Source organism: Salmo salar, chromosome 04 (assembly GCF_965601325.2).
Source record: "Salmo salar chromosome 04, fSalSal1, whole genome shotgun sequence".
Taxonomy (NCBI): Eukaryota; Metazoa; Chordata; class Actinopteri; order Salmoniformes; family Salmonidae; genus Salmo; species Salmo salar.
The window spans coordinates 14,718,629-14,734,404 of NC_138294.1; the positions used below are offsets into that span (position 1 = coordinate 14,718,629).

Below are 15,776 nucleotides of genomic sequence, written 5' to 3' on the forward strand. Positions count from 1 at the left end.
ACCTTTGGAGCAAAAGGTACATGTTTGTCGCGTAGCATTGAGTTTTGTCTTTTCTACCGGATGTTGATCAACGTCGATCATTCAGCCATCGTGAGATTTCCGTGTATTGAGCGCTCGTCAGAACTGCCGAAATGTCTACAAACGGGTCTTTCCAGGCACAACTTTCTTCAATTATGGAGACGCTGACGACGTCTGCCGTTGCAGAGATTACAAAACTGGTCGATTACAGTTCTGCCCTTCTATTCTCGGAGATATCCCGACAACAGGGAGAGAACGACGCTCTTCGGAAGGCATTGCACTGTATGCAAATCGAGCTCGGGACCGAGAGCCCAAAGCGGGTCACCTCTTCTGTTGATATATCTGTAGAAGTTCAGCTTTGCGACGAGATCCGTACGTTGAGTGTGACGATGTTCTCTTATATTGACTGTAGCTAGCTCTGTGTAATCATGCATGTAAAAAGTCACTATAAGTAGCCTACATCACCCTTTTATTGTTGTGTGCAGAGAATAATAAAGCCGTGGGGGACCAGTGGTTTCCGGGCAAACAGTTGGTTCTGAGCGAGAGGCACTATGGAGTTGATGCTGCCATCGAAGTGGGAGAAACCAGTGCAGCGCAGAACAGAGTATGAGGAAGTACACTCATATTTATGGTGTCTGGTCCTTGAACTGCTGCATGTCAATGTTGGCCTAGCTATATGGATGGTGTATTGTATAAATTAATTATAAGACTAGGATGGAACAACACCTCTCATTATGTTCTTGTTTTACCAAATTGACCACTTTTTCGGTATATTGACAACCAATGAATAGCGAGTGTAGCAGTACATGTTTTCATATGACGTTAGAAACCCCCGTCTGTAAGAGAGAAAAGTATTGATCTAAAATACAAAGTTCAGTTTGTGTCCACATACAACGTTAGCTTTGGAGTGCAATTGCTTGTATGGTATAGAAGTGGTATAATGTTCGTTTAAACGTTTAACCTCCTATTTGTTGCAGTGTCCTGACGTGAAACAGATCATTTTACAACCAGACCCTAAAGGTGAGGACAGGCCGGAGGAGGTTGTGGAGGCTAGTCACCCGGAGGAAGCAGAGCACATCATTATCGGTGGAGAAGGAAATGCTAGTTATATCTGACAATACTACTAACACTGTGATCATGTTGACAGTGTTCTGTTGTGTGAACTGCACTTTTTCTACCTGCGTTTACTGTCCCTTCTCTGTTTGAATATGTGCTTTTATGTATGCACAGATCCGCAACCAACATTTCCCAACAGGGATAAACCAGTAATTAGCTTATCTATCTTATCTTATGTTAAAGCTGACTTTAAATGAAAACGAACTTGAATGTTAAAACGCATGTTGTTCTGATACTTCCCACTAAACTATGTTGTCATTGTCAATAAATGCTCCAAAACCGTCACTTCACTCTCACTGTTTCTGCAGGTGGTCTGTCCCTAGAAGATGATTTCCAGGCCATGGACGAGAGTCAGTCAGAGGCGTACCACAGCTCCACAGCAGAGCCCAAGGAAGAAGACACCAGCCAAGGCTTCAGCGAGGAGCTGGAGATGTGGGTCAAGTCTGAGCCGGGGTCAGAGAGCGACACCGTCGGCTTCACCCCCAGTGTCGCAGAAAACAAGATGGTCGACCACCTCACGGGCAGGGAAATGCACGCCTGTTCATACTGCAACAAACGCTTCAACTACCGTAGCCAGGTGATAATCCACGAGCGGGTTCACACGAGGGAGAGGCCGTTCGTCTGCAAACAGTGCGGCAAGGGTTTCTCCCAGATTAACAACCTCAAGAAGCACCAGCTCTGTCACAGGGGAGGGGAGGGGAATCACGAGTGTGGCAAGGCGTTCTGCCAAGCCCAGAGCCTGAAGAATCACATGGTGGCAGCTCACGGCTTCGGCACAAGGTTGGACTGCGAGACGTGCGGCAAGACGTTTCACAATAAGAAAGCTCTCATCGCACACTCCACCAGTCACAGCAGGGCTTTCGGCTGCGAGCTATGCGGGAATGCTTTCGGTACGAAACAAACTCTTAAGACCCACCAGTTTACTCACACGGGTGAGCGTCCATTCATCTGCAACTACTGCGGCAAGAGCTTTGCCTACCTCTGTAACCTTAAAACTCACAAGAGGGTTCACACTGGGGAGAAGCCCTTTGGCTGTGAGTGGTGTGGCAAGTGTTTCACTCAGAAACACTGCCTGGAGAAACACTTGTGTAAAGATTAAAGAGCTGTAGATATACAGAGTAACTGCAGTAAACTACCGTCTATGTTTACACCAAATGTTCCATGGCCGTAACATTCTAATCTGCGTTCTGACTAGAATGTTGTGGTCTTGTAGTCTGGGTACCAGTCTGTTTAGCTAACGTTCCACTCCTTGTGCTTTGGGCCATAGAGACTGGCCTTTCTTCAATCTCAGCGTTTAATATGCAGCTGGATTTTGCGAGGAGTTGCTGATTTGTTGTTGGAAATAACGTTATTGTTTGGCAATGGCACAGAGTACAAGGAGTGGAACGTTAGCTAAACAGACTGGTGCCCATGCTAGTGGTCTTGTGCTATCATGGGGGAAATTGTAAACCTAAAACCAAGTTTGTTGAACTCTGCGTATTCTATTGCTTTGTTGAGGAGACTTAAGTGTCTCGAGTAAAGTGTCTACATGTGTGTGGGACAGATTGATCTGTGCATACATTTATTGTTTTTTCTTATAATATCACATTGTTATTTTAGGTAATTTGATCAATGTTTAGTTCAATTTTAGCTGACATTTTAATTTGCACCATTACGAAGTACATCGACAGTGACTACTACAACTTCTATCATTACTGTGGCGGTAAAAATAGTGTGAGGGGATTGACACACAAAGCCAAATCACCTCTTCACGTTCTGATTGGACAGAAATAGATCTCCCCCTGTTGAGTTATGTTTCTCTCAAAGTTTATTGGTCGTCACTAGCTTCCACAGCTACAAAGTCATAAAGCCGCCAGTTTCTACAATTTCTCTTCTTACATTTTGATTTTAAACCTAACCACACTGCTATCCTTATGCCTAACCCTAACCTTAACATGAAGAGCAAAAATGAAAATACATACATTGTTACGATATAGCCAGTTTTGACTTTGTGGCTAGTGAAAACAAAGTTTATTCTGATCAAGGTCGTTTTCCCTACTGACCCTTTTTACTCTACTACAAATATTAGCCTACATATATTTTATTTGTTTGTTTTAACAAATGTAATTTCGACAAAGCAGCTGGTATTCACTGTGTACATTATATCCAATCCATGCTTCTACGTTGTAATGATAAAATATTGTATTCTGTCCACATATATAGCATAATATATACTGCTGCATTTCATTGGGAAAACAATTCTTGACAATACGTATTTCACTTGGTCTGGGTATTAGGTATTGCTAGAATAACTTTTTATTTCTTTCACTTTCATCTTGCAGCGGTAATCAGCAGTTGAAACAATAACAAAGCGTCCTAGCCACCCCTGTTTCCGGTAAAAAGCATAAGGAGGGGACTGAAGTAATGTACCAACTCTCAAATTCATAGACAGAAGCTATGGATGCAAGGACTGACCAACCGTGATATCAAAATTATAGTTTTAACCATGTTTTGAGGCCATCTAGTGTTTGTTTACATTTACTTTGTTTATAAACATTGGGGTAAAAAAAAACATCTATTTGGTGTTCTTGGGGTAAAAAAAAGTGTCTATTTGGTGTTCTTGGGGTAAAAAAAAAGCGTATATTTTGGGTTCTGATGAGGTATGACAGTTGAATCTAGCTCATGAGGCATTTATAGGTTATATTCTTCAAGAATCAATGAGTACATATTCATTTATACGTCCAAAATGGAGGTAGCAACTGCGGATTGCCCTTTTAAAAGTTGACATGCAATTCATACTTCTGTGGTTGATAAATCATTATAGATTGCAGAGAGTACCAGTATAACAAACACTCCGCACTCTGCTTTTCCCCCTCACGCTCTCATAAACCATTCAAGCCTGGTAGGTGGCGGAGGCGAGCTACACACTTTTCTGTAACGGGTATCAAATGGAAGATGCTGGAGCAGAGCCAAGAGACGGTATAGAATCACTGGCTGAAGTAGAGGAACTGTCGGGGAGTCGGTAGCCTAAATAATTGCATGAGATGAGTTCAATTGGATATAAAATGTACAATTAATGTGATAGCAAGCAATGTAGATAAATACAGCCACTGCAGTAACTAATTGAAAAGCCTCACTAGCTAACCTGAGCTAGCTAACGCTAGCTTACTGTCCTCGTGGTATGACGTGCTATCTATGCAAGTAGCTAGTACACGGTTAACAGCTTTTATTACAACTAGCAAGCTATAATGTTTTAGTTTGCAAAATTACTTTAGCTAATGGTAGCTTATCCGCCAGGTAGACCTCCACAGAGATATAGTACTGGAACAGTGGACCTGCAATCCAGAGGAATAAAAAAAAGGACACCAGCAACTCTCCAAGTGGCACCTCAGGGATGTTAAACTTCACAATCATAGGGATATTCAGATAGTAGAGGATCTCAGTCATGGTCAGGTTGAGGATGAAGATCTCAACCTGACCAAGATCTCTGCAGCCAAAAGATCTCACACTAGCCAACCATTAACAGGGAAGCCAACCACAAAGTTGGCATCATGGCTAACAATATACATATAATTTGTTTCAGGGAAATTCCAATCCAGTTGTGTTGCTATAGGATAGTTTACAGATTGCAGTGTGTTCATTCTCTGTGGTTTTCGTCTCCTCTTTGGTTGTAGCCTGGGCTGTCCTGGGAGTATCTGTGGAGATTAAATAAAAATGGTGGCCAGGAGTTTCCAGTCTGGGGCTGGAATTCATTGGTGGTGCATAGCATTGGAGGCTGCTGAGGGGAGGACGGCTCATAATAATGTCTGGAACTGAGTGAATGGTATGGCATCAAACCATGCATTTGATGTATTTGATACCATTCCACAATTAAGGTGCCAGCAGCCTCCTGTGCTGCATAGTTTCTGAAATGTGATTTAAATTGATACAGTAAGTGTGCTAACCCCGCCCGCCCCCAAACACAAATCTGAAGTAGTTACGAAAATTAATGTGCCAACAGTATTTCAAGTGGACAGCATGTGTGTGGAGAACTTGATTCTACAACCTCATATTCGGCCAAAAAGGAATTGAGACATAGGTTCATCTTGAAGTACCTGGCCATTCAAGCAATGTATAGGAATTCTAGAAATCAGCTGAAAAAGCACTATGCCCAAGTGTGTAAAAACAGAATAGTTAAAGAAGCTACTCCTTGCTGCACTCTATTTGGGTGAAAGTGAGGATATGGCATTCAGGGATTTTTATAAATACAATGGTGGGTCCCTCCCCCATGAAATGCTTGTATTTCTTCACGAGCGGAGCAGCACACTCTCACCCGAGTTTAGTGAATTTGTGAGTAAACAAGAAGAATCTAATGGTTTAACAAATGTCAACGACCTGATTGCATGCAGTGCCGAAGCTCTTCTGGGTGAGATAAAAGCAGAGATCAGAAAAGCCCCTTTCTTTGCACTGCAAATCGATGAACGCCAGGACGCCTCCAGCTGGGAATGGCAACGCTCCATCATGGTTCAGTACGTAGACAACTCAGGATCAATTCAGGACTATTTCCTGGGTTTCCATCTGCACGAAGAAGGGGGGGTTCTGACCTTATATGTATGGAAATGGCCGACCATGACTGCGAAAAAAAAAAAACTTGTGGTACAGTCTTACAATGGATGGGCCGTGTCTGCGCACGAGCTAAACATGCAGATGGAAAAAGTGAGGGAGATGGCCCACAACACTGTCTTCGTCAACTCCTACTCACACCGTCTCAGCACTGTTGACTGAAGTTGATACCGTTCCCCACCGACTGAGGTTCTTCAATGAAACTTGGAGCGAGGTGAATGCTGACCGACTGCCACTGGACGTCCTCAGTGAAGTGGCGAACACCTACCACGCATTTTACGACACCATCAACCACATTGGGAACATGGATTGATTAAATGGCGAATCATCCTATGAAGCAAACAATCTTGTTTCGAAACTTGAGGATTTCCCGTTTGTGTTCCAGCTCTTCACCTAAGAGCAGGTTTTCCCCAACATTGATGTTACTTTTGACACTCTGAAGCACAAAGCAATGAATGTGGCAGCCTGCAAAGCTAGCATTGAGAAGCTGGTTCAACACATCCAGAGCAAGAACTCTGACTCTGCCTTCGACAGCGTCTACCAGAAGGCTGAGAGTTTGGCTCAACATCCATGCAAGAGTCTCAAGTGGACGGATGACTTAGACCCTCTGACACACTTCAAGGCTGTGTACTACGTAGCTCTGGAAACCCTCATCTCTCAGATCCAGGTTTGTTACGCACATCTGGATGACCTACGCTTCCTTGAGCTGCTGGATCCAGCGAAGTTCACTGACATTAACATCCATTTCGCAACAGACGTGTTGGATAGCCTGGCGAAGCTCTACGGGGGCTTCTTCAACATGGACAGGCTCAGAGTGGACCTGAAGGCGTTCTACACAGGCCAAGGACAGCAGCAGGACAGCCACAAGCTCTGTGAATGGATCTGTTTCATCCGGTCCCAGAAGAACCCACTACCAGAGCTCTACAAGCTGATGTGCCTTGTGGTGACCATTGGAGTGACCTCAGCCAACATGGAGGAAAGCTTCCCCTGCCTGAAGCGCATTCAGGACTTTGTGAAAGGGGAAAAGCAGGACGATCAGCTCCACCAGAACATGGCCATGATGTGCATAGAGAATGAACAGTTGAGGGTTTGTCAGGAGCTCGGGGAGTGGCGCTGGTATGACAAGGTCACAAACCTCTGGGCCAGAAAGACCAAGAGAGAAGATGAGTTCATCACCAAGGTATGTCACCTTTAGAGAGTGTGTGTGTGGGTGTCTGAGTGTGTGCCAAACTATACCACTCTATTGTTTTCATGAAATGGCCTGGTTATTGTTATTTAGAGCAGTATGAATGTGTTACAGATGGCTGCAGAATGGATGAAAGGACAGGCAGCAAAGAGGACCTCCACAGCAACAGAGGAATCTCAGGAGCCAACAGTCAGGAAGCATGATGACAAGTTCTTTTCTCACCTGAATGATCTGAGTCTAGATTACAGGGACTCTCCACAACTATATTCTATGTGCGGGACAAAATTGAGGCTATGATTAAGAAGTTGGAGCTCTTTTCTGTCTGCATTAAGGACAACATACAGGTCTTTCCATCATTGTAGGATTTTTTTGTGTGTAAATGAACTCAAGCTTACAGACAATGTCAAGGTGGTGAGTTATTCACAATGTTTGATGAACAAATAAGGTTTTATATGTAAGATGGCTAAAGAAAGAGCTAAATTATTGATAATTATTATATTATTATTTGTGCCCTGGTCCTATAAGAGCTCTTTGTCACTTCCCACGAGCCGGGTTGTGACAAAAACTCACACTCATTCTCATGTTTAATACATTTGTTGTATAGTTTGTGTGTGGCAGGCTTACAATGATGGCCAAAAACAACATTTGAGTTTTCCTGACCCTGGTGCTAGCAGCTGGAGGTTGAATGTTTGAAGGGGTACGGGACTGTAAAATGTTTGGGAACAACTGCCTTAGACAATTACCCCCTCCACAAAAATTAAAAATATACCATATGTTGAATGCCTAGGCCTAGTTTTGAAAAAGTTATCTGATCGAATTAAACACATAAATAGAATGGCATCCCCACTCAAGTTAATTAAACACCCATTCTATTCATTAGCTTTTTAAAAACATTGGCCGGGTGATTGGACAGATGTGAGTTCCCAGAGTTACTTTTATTTGGTTAGTAAATTATACTGATTACAGTAGAACCCCGAATTATTTTATTTTATAGGTGTAGCCAGCCTACTACAGTAGTTCAATCAACTCCCTTTGCTCTTGCTCATTTATGCCAATGGAGCCCAGTAGGTGGCAGTATAGGCCTACCCATTCCTCATTTTCATTAGTGGCATTAGTGGACTTTTGACATGAGGTAAGTTATTACAAGATGTATATAAATTGACCCTTGAGATTTATGGTTTTTCTGTGACATTTATCCATGATAATAGTCATGTCAATGACAACCAGAAATGTACATCAGAATTTGAGTTTAACAAGTTGTCAACTGTCATTGTGAAAATAAATATTGTTTTAATGAGAAGAACTAGTTGTAATTTCTCTAGGTTGTGTATGATCTACGTTCATTGTAAAAAGCTTTGTTTGAATAGAAGAACTTATAAAAATGAGCCATTTTATCTTCTATGAATTCTAAAGTTAGTTACCCCACCATATTTTGAGATTAGGTTATTTTACGGCTCACTTTTCTACCATGTACAGTATGAAGATGTCAAGCCCAAGACAGATCTCGATAAATGGGTAAATTGAGGCTCAATAAATTGAGGATCCTCCAGTCTTTTTGTCCTCGTCTCAAATCCTTTCTACTCATCTCTTTTATATGTTCAAGTCAAATTCATTCATGCGTAGAATTATAAAGAAAATGTACCTTTTTAAAGGCCAGAGCCGGTCTTAGACAATACTGCCATCTTCCAGAAATTACCAGCCTATACAATGTCGTAGTACTTTAAAAAATGTTTATTACTGGAAAATAATAAAGGTTGAGGTACATAAATGGGCAATTACATTTGAAATTGCATCACATTTAACCCTTGGACGAACACTTAAAGTCACTTACAGTCAGTAAACAAAGCACATGTTGAAAGCAGTTAGAAAAGGTGTCAAGCAATTAACAGTATCTTCGCAATGTTGACTAACAGCGATAGTTGTGCACGCAGATGAATGGTAATTGTCCGCCACATCCGAGGTTCCTCCACCCCTGGCCCACTACCAAAGGAAAAACGACAAAAAAAAGTAATGTCGGTCATTTCATCGGCTTACAGTTCTGGGACTATGCTACCTGTCATTACTTTTCAGGTAACATCTTTAGGTTCATGTCTTACCAGCAGATTGCAGGTACATGCAGGAGTTGCTGGTTGCGGTGCTCTGGCTGTACCAGTTGGTGTAATACATTCCTGAGCGGTCGATCCACATCCAAGTTCCCTGAGTAAACAAAGAGTCATAAGACTTAGCTACACAACTGTCCCTTACCACTAACAGATCTGATATCATACCTAGCTGCATGATTAAAATATCAGAAGCTATTTAAACACAAGGCCCAGAGTGTTTCCCGGCCATGTGCTCTGAGGGAAAAACTCTAGGACCCGGAATTGTTTCTTGACCGGTCACTGCCAGAAAAACTTGGGGCGCTACATATGCTTAGATGGCGGAGGTTTTCAGGGCAACCCTTTCACCTGGAGGTAGAATCCACCGATCCAGGCGGTGGCTCTGTTGGCTGTTCTGGTTATCTGTTGCAGGTAACGATACTCGGGGGAGGAGCCGGCGGAGGCCAGGCTGGCGCCCAGTTCATTGCAGTGTTCCTGAAAGAAGAGCCGGGAGGCGAGGGGTGAGACACGTGCACACACTCACACAGTAGGCCTGCACATGAACAAAAGGGTTGAGCTCCCTCATAGTGACATTACAGACATTACAAATCACTTCAAGATTTTAGACACTAAATATATTACATTGAGAAGTGCGTTACCTCGGCTCCGAACCAGGACCGAGGAGTGTTCACAAACATGTAACACTTGGACTGGTAGCTGAACCATCCGTCAGGGCAGAACCTGCGTGCCGCTGTGAAGACGAAGATAAAATACAACAATTATTTGACATCGTAATACCAAGGAGTTGATATTGACAGGAGTATGAACTTTCCAAAGTAAAACGTTTGATCTCTTAATGTAAAACATGAATGTTTATTTAGTCATGCTGGTGTTTTTTCCCTCCCTGCTGATGGGAAACCAAAACATTATTTAATTGTGACCATGCATTGCACGGTGTACACAGGCATCAATAGTACAACCAGTGATGGTTAACTTAACATCATTCATCATGGAGAGTCCCTACCTTTATCTTTAGGTGCTGCTGCAACCACCTCAACTGCCTCAATCTCAGCTTCTGAAAAGACACCTAAACACATAATCAGACAAGAATATCACTTTGAAAGCCACCAGCAAATCACCGACGATGAGATGTAGATTCAATATATTTATTTTCATAGCTAATATTTTATACGTGACCTGTAGTTTAATTAATTTGTTTTGTACCAATGTGAAGAAATTGTTATTGATCAGGAAATGAGGTGATGCGCCACAAGAGACATTGATGCTCCTGCTTGATTAAAGCCCACAGAGAAGAACTGACCTGGGCCGTCACTCAGCTTCTCTTCTGCTGCAGGAGCCTCAACCTCAACAGCCTCCCCTGTAGAAACATGGAACAAGGAAATCAATTTGACTTTCATTCAACTGGGAATTGGGAGAGGTGTTGATTCAGTGCTCTATTACTGCTCTCAATACAAACATAATTACAGCTACAAACCTGGGGCACTTTTTGGCTCTTCTACCGCCACAGCATCGCTCTCCACAGGATCGCTCTCCACAGGAACTTAAAGGGAAAAACACAACTATTGTAATTATTCAGTAACAATGAATTACCCTGTGCCGTATTAGTGACATTGTTGAGTATTTGTTGAGTATTTGAATGTCTTACCTGCTGCTGCCCTAGCAGAGAGGGCGACACAAAGTAGTGCAAAGATGATCAGAACCTTCATGGTGGTGATGATGGTGGTGCTGCTTGTCTGGATGAAAAGGGAGAGAACGTGTTGGAGAATCAACTAGAGAGAATGATACACAATCATTTCAGACTATCACTAGACAAGAGTATTTCCCCACACAAGACAACCTTAAAAATCTAGCTAAAAGTTCATCACCACCACAGTAAATACATACATCTAAACGGAGAAAGGGAGAGAAAATAAGCCAAGCTGAATGAGTCGACACTAGGCAACAGATGCTGTAGGACTTACCTTTTGTAGTAGATAAATCACTGTTTTCTTCAGGTACTCTTCCTCAGGTAGGCCAGTGATGAGTGATGAGTGGAGATTCGTACTCTCTTTATATACTGTTGTGTCCCGCAAACTTTCACTTATGCAAGTGCAGTGAATGACGAAACAGCATTGGACTTTGACACTTTATGGCTTTGTGTTTATACTTCACATGATAACTTCAAGATTCAACCTGGACTCGGGGGTAGACATAACATAGTAAAAGTAAATCCAGGACACTCCCATTAGTATGATATGTTACGTTTCGTTTTAATTTGTGGATGTCCATCATCCGTTTCATATTATATGGTATGAATAAAAATGTGTATGATATGTTACGAATTACAATTCATACAATGTTATGAATTTGCAAAACAAATATGTTACGAATTCCAATTTGTTATGGCTAATGTTAGTTAAGTGGCTCAGTTTAGCTAGGTTGCTAATGTTAGCTAGGTTCCTAACGTTAGTCATGTTAGAGGTAGGAGATAGGTTAAAAGCTTAAGTTTAGGGGAAGGGTTAGCTAACATGCTAAGTAGTTGCTACATAGCTAAAAAGTAGTAAGTATTTGCTAATTAGCTCAAATGTTAAAGTTGTCCATGATAAGATTTGAACACACATCCTTTGGGTTGCTAGACATTCATGTTGTACCCCCACTCTTCCACCCTGACCAACCACCCTACTTTAATTTTTCACCAACCACCCTTCCTTTGTTTTTTCCTGAAGTAACCTTCTGTCTTATGTAACCATACCAAATGTAACATATCATACTAATTTAGGTTTACTATGTTACGTCTAGTCTTTGAGACCAGGCTGCCAGATTAGGAATTAAAATACAGCCTTTATCAATGTCACTTACTGTGTTCCAGTAAGTGGTGGTAAAATAATAACAATGTCTTTATTGTGATCATGTCTGGAACGGTGCCCTGGAGATCACCTTTAATTCTTTGCTGAGCATAAACTGCTTCCTTAACTGACTTGATGACATCCAAGGAGTGGGTCGGACATGAAAAAATATTCTGTTTCAGACTAACTTAAATGTATCATCAATATGTGGTGACTAGAATGGTATCAAACCCATGGAAACCATGTGTTTCCAGCCATTACTATGAGCCCGTCCTCCCCAATTAAGGTTCCACCACATCTCACTCTGTGAGTAAGTAGCCTTGGCTACTGCAAGCCGGAACGTCTCATAGGAGCAGGAGCCTATCTCCTGTTTCTGTAGTGTGAAGCAGCTTGGAAAAGATGCTAGTCTATTGCAAGGCCTAAACCCTAATCTATCTCCTTAATGCTGAATGCCAAGCAGAGATGCATTGGATCCCGATTTTAGTATGACTCAGCCAGCAATTGAACTCCAAACCTTCCAACTTCAGGGCAGACACTAACCACAAGGCCACTGAGTTGGTAAAGTATATTAGGGGAGATGTAAAACACCATAGACTGAAAACTAATCTGTTTGGGTTGGTTTCCTAGACACAGATTAAACCTACTCCTGGACTGAAAAGCAAGCTTTTCCAACCGTCTTGAAGGAGTTCCCACAAATGCTGAGCTCTTGTTGGCTGCATTTCCTTCACTCTTCAGTCCAACTCATCCCAAACCATCTCAATTGGGTTGAGGTCGGGTGATTGTGGAGGCCAGGTCATCTGATGCAGCACTCCATCACTCTCCTTCTCGGTCAAATAACCCTTACACAGCCTGGAGGTGTGTTTTGGGTCATTGTCCTGTTGAAAAACAAATGATAGTCCCACTAAACGCAAACCAAATGGGATGGCGTATCCCTGCAGAGTGATGGGGTAGCCATGATGGTTAATGTGTGTCTTGAATCCTAAATAAATCCCCAACAGTGTCACCAGCAAAGCACCATCACACCTCCTCCTCCATGCTCCACACATGCGGAGATCATCTGTTCACCTACTCTGCGTCTCACAAAGACACGACGGTAAGAACCATAAATCTCACATTTGGACTCATCAGACCAAAGGACAGATTTCCACTGGTCTAATGTCCATTGCTCGTGTTTTTTGGCCCAAGCAAGTCTCTTCTTATTGGTGTCCTTTAGTAGTGGTTTCTTTGCAACAATTTGACCATGAATGCCTAATTCACTCCTCGTCTCATCTCAACAGTTGATGTTGACATGTGTCTGTTACTTGAACTCTGTGAAGCATTTATTTGGGATGCAATTTCTGAGGCTGATAGCCCCTTGGGTGCTGCCATAGTTACATTAGAAGTGCCCATCCAAGAAGGCTCAAGGTCATTGTCCACAGATACAATTACATCAAATCAAGTTATATCTACAGTAGCTTTGATTGGACTGATCATGACAACATCATACTTTCAAAATCTTCGCTAACAGTCATCATCATGAATCAAGTCGACAACTACTGACAAATCCTTTTTAATCCTTGTCATATGATGAGAAATAATGAAGAGAAATGATAGAATAAACATATCAGTGCTCATCGGCCATTGGATATAAACATTACACAAGTTGGAAATCACAAATTCAACAATGAGTGGTGAGTCCAAAAATGTATTGTATGCTGCTGCATAAATGATGTAATATGCCAGGGAGATATGTATACTGTAGCTAAGAAAGTAATACTAAGTGTATATTGTGTAGTAAGATGTTAGTAGACCATGTGCCTCACCCTAATAATTTGGTATTTTTCCCCCACTTAATTTAGTCTACTGTTGGTGTCCACATCACCAACAATCTGTCATGGTCCAAACACACCAAGACAGTCGTGAAAAGGGCACGACAAAACCTTTTTGCCCTCAGGAGACTGAAAAAATTTGGCATGGGTCCCCAGATCCTCAAAAAGTTATAAGGCTGCACCATCAAGAGTATCCTGACCGGTTGCATCACCACCTGTTATGGCAACTGCTCGGCATCTGACCGTAAGGCGCTACAGAGGGTTGTGCGTACGGCCCAGTACATCACTGGGGCCAAGCTTCCTGCAATCCAGGACCTATATAATAGGTGGTGTCAGAGGAAAGCCCATCAAATTGTCAGAGACTCCAGTCACCAAAGTCATAGACAGTTTTCTCTCCTACTGCACGGCAAGTGGTACCAGAGTGCCATGTCTAGGACCAAAAGGCCCCCCCCCCCCAATTTGTTTTGTACACTGCTGCTACACGCTGTTTATTATCTATGCATAGTCACTTCATCCCTAAATACTTATTTCCCTCATTAAAATGCAAATCATTTTATAACATTTTTGACATGCGTTTTTCTGGATTTTTTGGTTGTTATTCTGTCTCTTACTGTTCAAATAAACCTACTATTAAAATGATAGACTGATTATTTCTTTGTAAGTGGGCAAATGTACAAAATCAGCAGGGGATCAAATACTTTTTTCCCCCACTGTATATATACACACACAAATGTATGTGGGCACCCCTTCAAATTAGTGGATTTGGCTATTTCAGCCACACTTGTTACTGACAGGTGTATAAAATCCATAGACAAACATTGGCAGTAGAATGACCTTACTGAAGAGCTCAGTGACTTTCAACTTGGCACCGTCATAGGATGCCACCTTTCCAACAAGTCAGTTTGATCACCATTCGCAATGTCAAGCTTTGGCTGGAGTGGTGTAAAGCTCGCCGCCATTGGACTGGAGCAGTGGAAATACGTTCTCTGGAGTGATGAATCACGCTTCACCATCTGGCAGTCGGACGGACGAATCTGGGTTTGGCGGATGCCAGGAGAACGCTACCTCCCCCAATTCATAGTGCCAACTGTAACGTTTGGTGGAGGAGGAATAATGGTCCAGGGCTGTTTTTCATGGTTCGTGCTAAGCCCCTTGGTTCCAGTGAAGGGAACTCTTAACGCTACAGCATACAATGACAATTCTGTGCTTCCAACTTTGTGGCAACAGTTTGGGGACGGCCCTTTCCTGTTCCAGCATGACAATGCCCCCGTGCACAAAGCAAGGTCCATACAGAAATGGTTTGTCGAGATCGGTGTGGATGAACTTGACTGGCCTGCACAGAGTCCTGACCTCAACCCCAATGAACACCTTTGAGATGAATTGGAACGCCGACTGCAAGCCAGGCCTAATCGCCCAACATCCGTGCCCGACCTCACTAATGCTCTTGTAGCTGAATGGAAGCAAGTCCCCGCAGCAATGGTCCAACATCTAGTGGAAAGCCTTCCCAGAAGAGTGGAGGCTGTGTGGCATATGGTTCTATGTCTCTAGGTGTGACTTGGGCTGTTGTCATCTACTATGTCATGTTGTCAGTAAAGCTTTATTGTAAATGTGGATTTTCTTTTCAAGAAATAAGATAAAGACATTCCATACAGGATGGAAATTGGTCTACTACTTTTGTCCCTCCAATATATAAACATACATTGAAGGGGCAATCTGCCGTTGCTACATCCATTTTTGGACTAATAAGTTAATGCTATGTACCCATTGATTCTTGAAGAATATAACTTATAAAGGATGAGTTTAGGTCAACTGTCAAACCCCATCATAATCCAAAATAGAAGCTTGTTTTACTTCAATGATTGTAAATAAAGTAAGTATAAACAAATAGCTTCAAAACATGGCTAAAACTATAATTTTGATGATGGAAGGTCAATTTCAGAGTGGTGACATTTTTACAACCCCATCCCTCAGCTTTTTACAGGAACAGGGCGGGGACTAGGATTTGTTATTGTTTCAATTGGTGATTGCCGCTTTAAATTGGAGAGACTGTAAATGTTATACAAATCGCTGCAAAATACAAATAAAGTGATTATAACTAAACGAACATAGCCCTACGTTATCTCAAGATCAATCGTGCTGAGAA

At 42.3% G+C, this 15,776-nt stretch overlaps 2 protein-coding genes across 2 annotated transcripts; one reads left to right on the forward strand and one right to left on the reverse strand.

Moving 5' to 3' along the window:
• LOC106602184 (uncharacterized) lies at positions 1-2,505 on the forward strand. The gene is made up of 4 exons (XM_014194666.3): positions 1-390; positions 504-622; positions 996-1,038; positions 1,443-2,505. Exons 1-4 carry the CDS (start codon positions 132-134, stop codon positions 2,231-2,233), a joined length of 1,212 nt encoding a protein of 403 aa, XP_014050141.1. The 5' UTR covers positions 1-131; the 3' UTR covers positions 2,234-2,505.
• A 6,109-nt stretch (positions 2,506-8,614) lies between these two features.
• On the reverse strand, positions 8,615-11,088 carry LOC106602162 (ladderlectin). The gene is made up of 9 exons (XM_014194634.3): positions 10,962-11,088; positions 10,646-10,733; positions 10,475-10,540; positions 10,301-10,357; positions 10,004-10,066; positions 9,639-9,730; positions 9,349-9,474; positions 8,998-9,097; positions 8,615-8,881 (listed from the first exon to the last, which is right to left on the reverse strand). Exons 2-9 carry the CDS (start codon positions 10,704-10,706, stop codon positions 8,808-8,810), a joined length of 639 nt encoding a protein of 212 aa, XP_014050109.2. The 5' UTR covers positions 10,707-10,733; positions 10,962-11,088; the 3' UTR covers positions 8,615-8,807.
• Between the last annotated feature and the right edge of the window lie 4,688 nt (positions 11,089-15,776).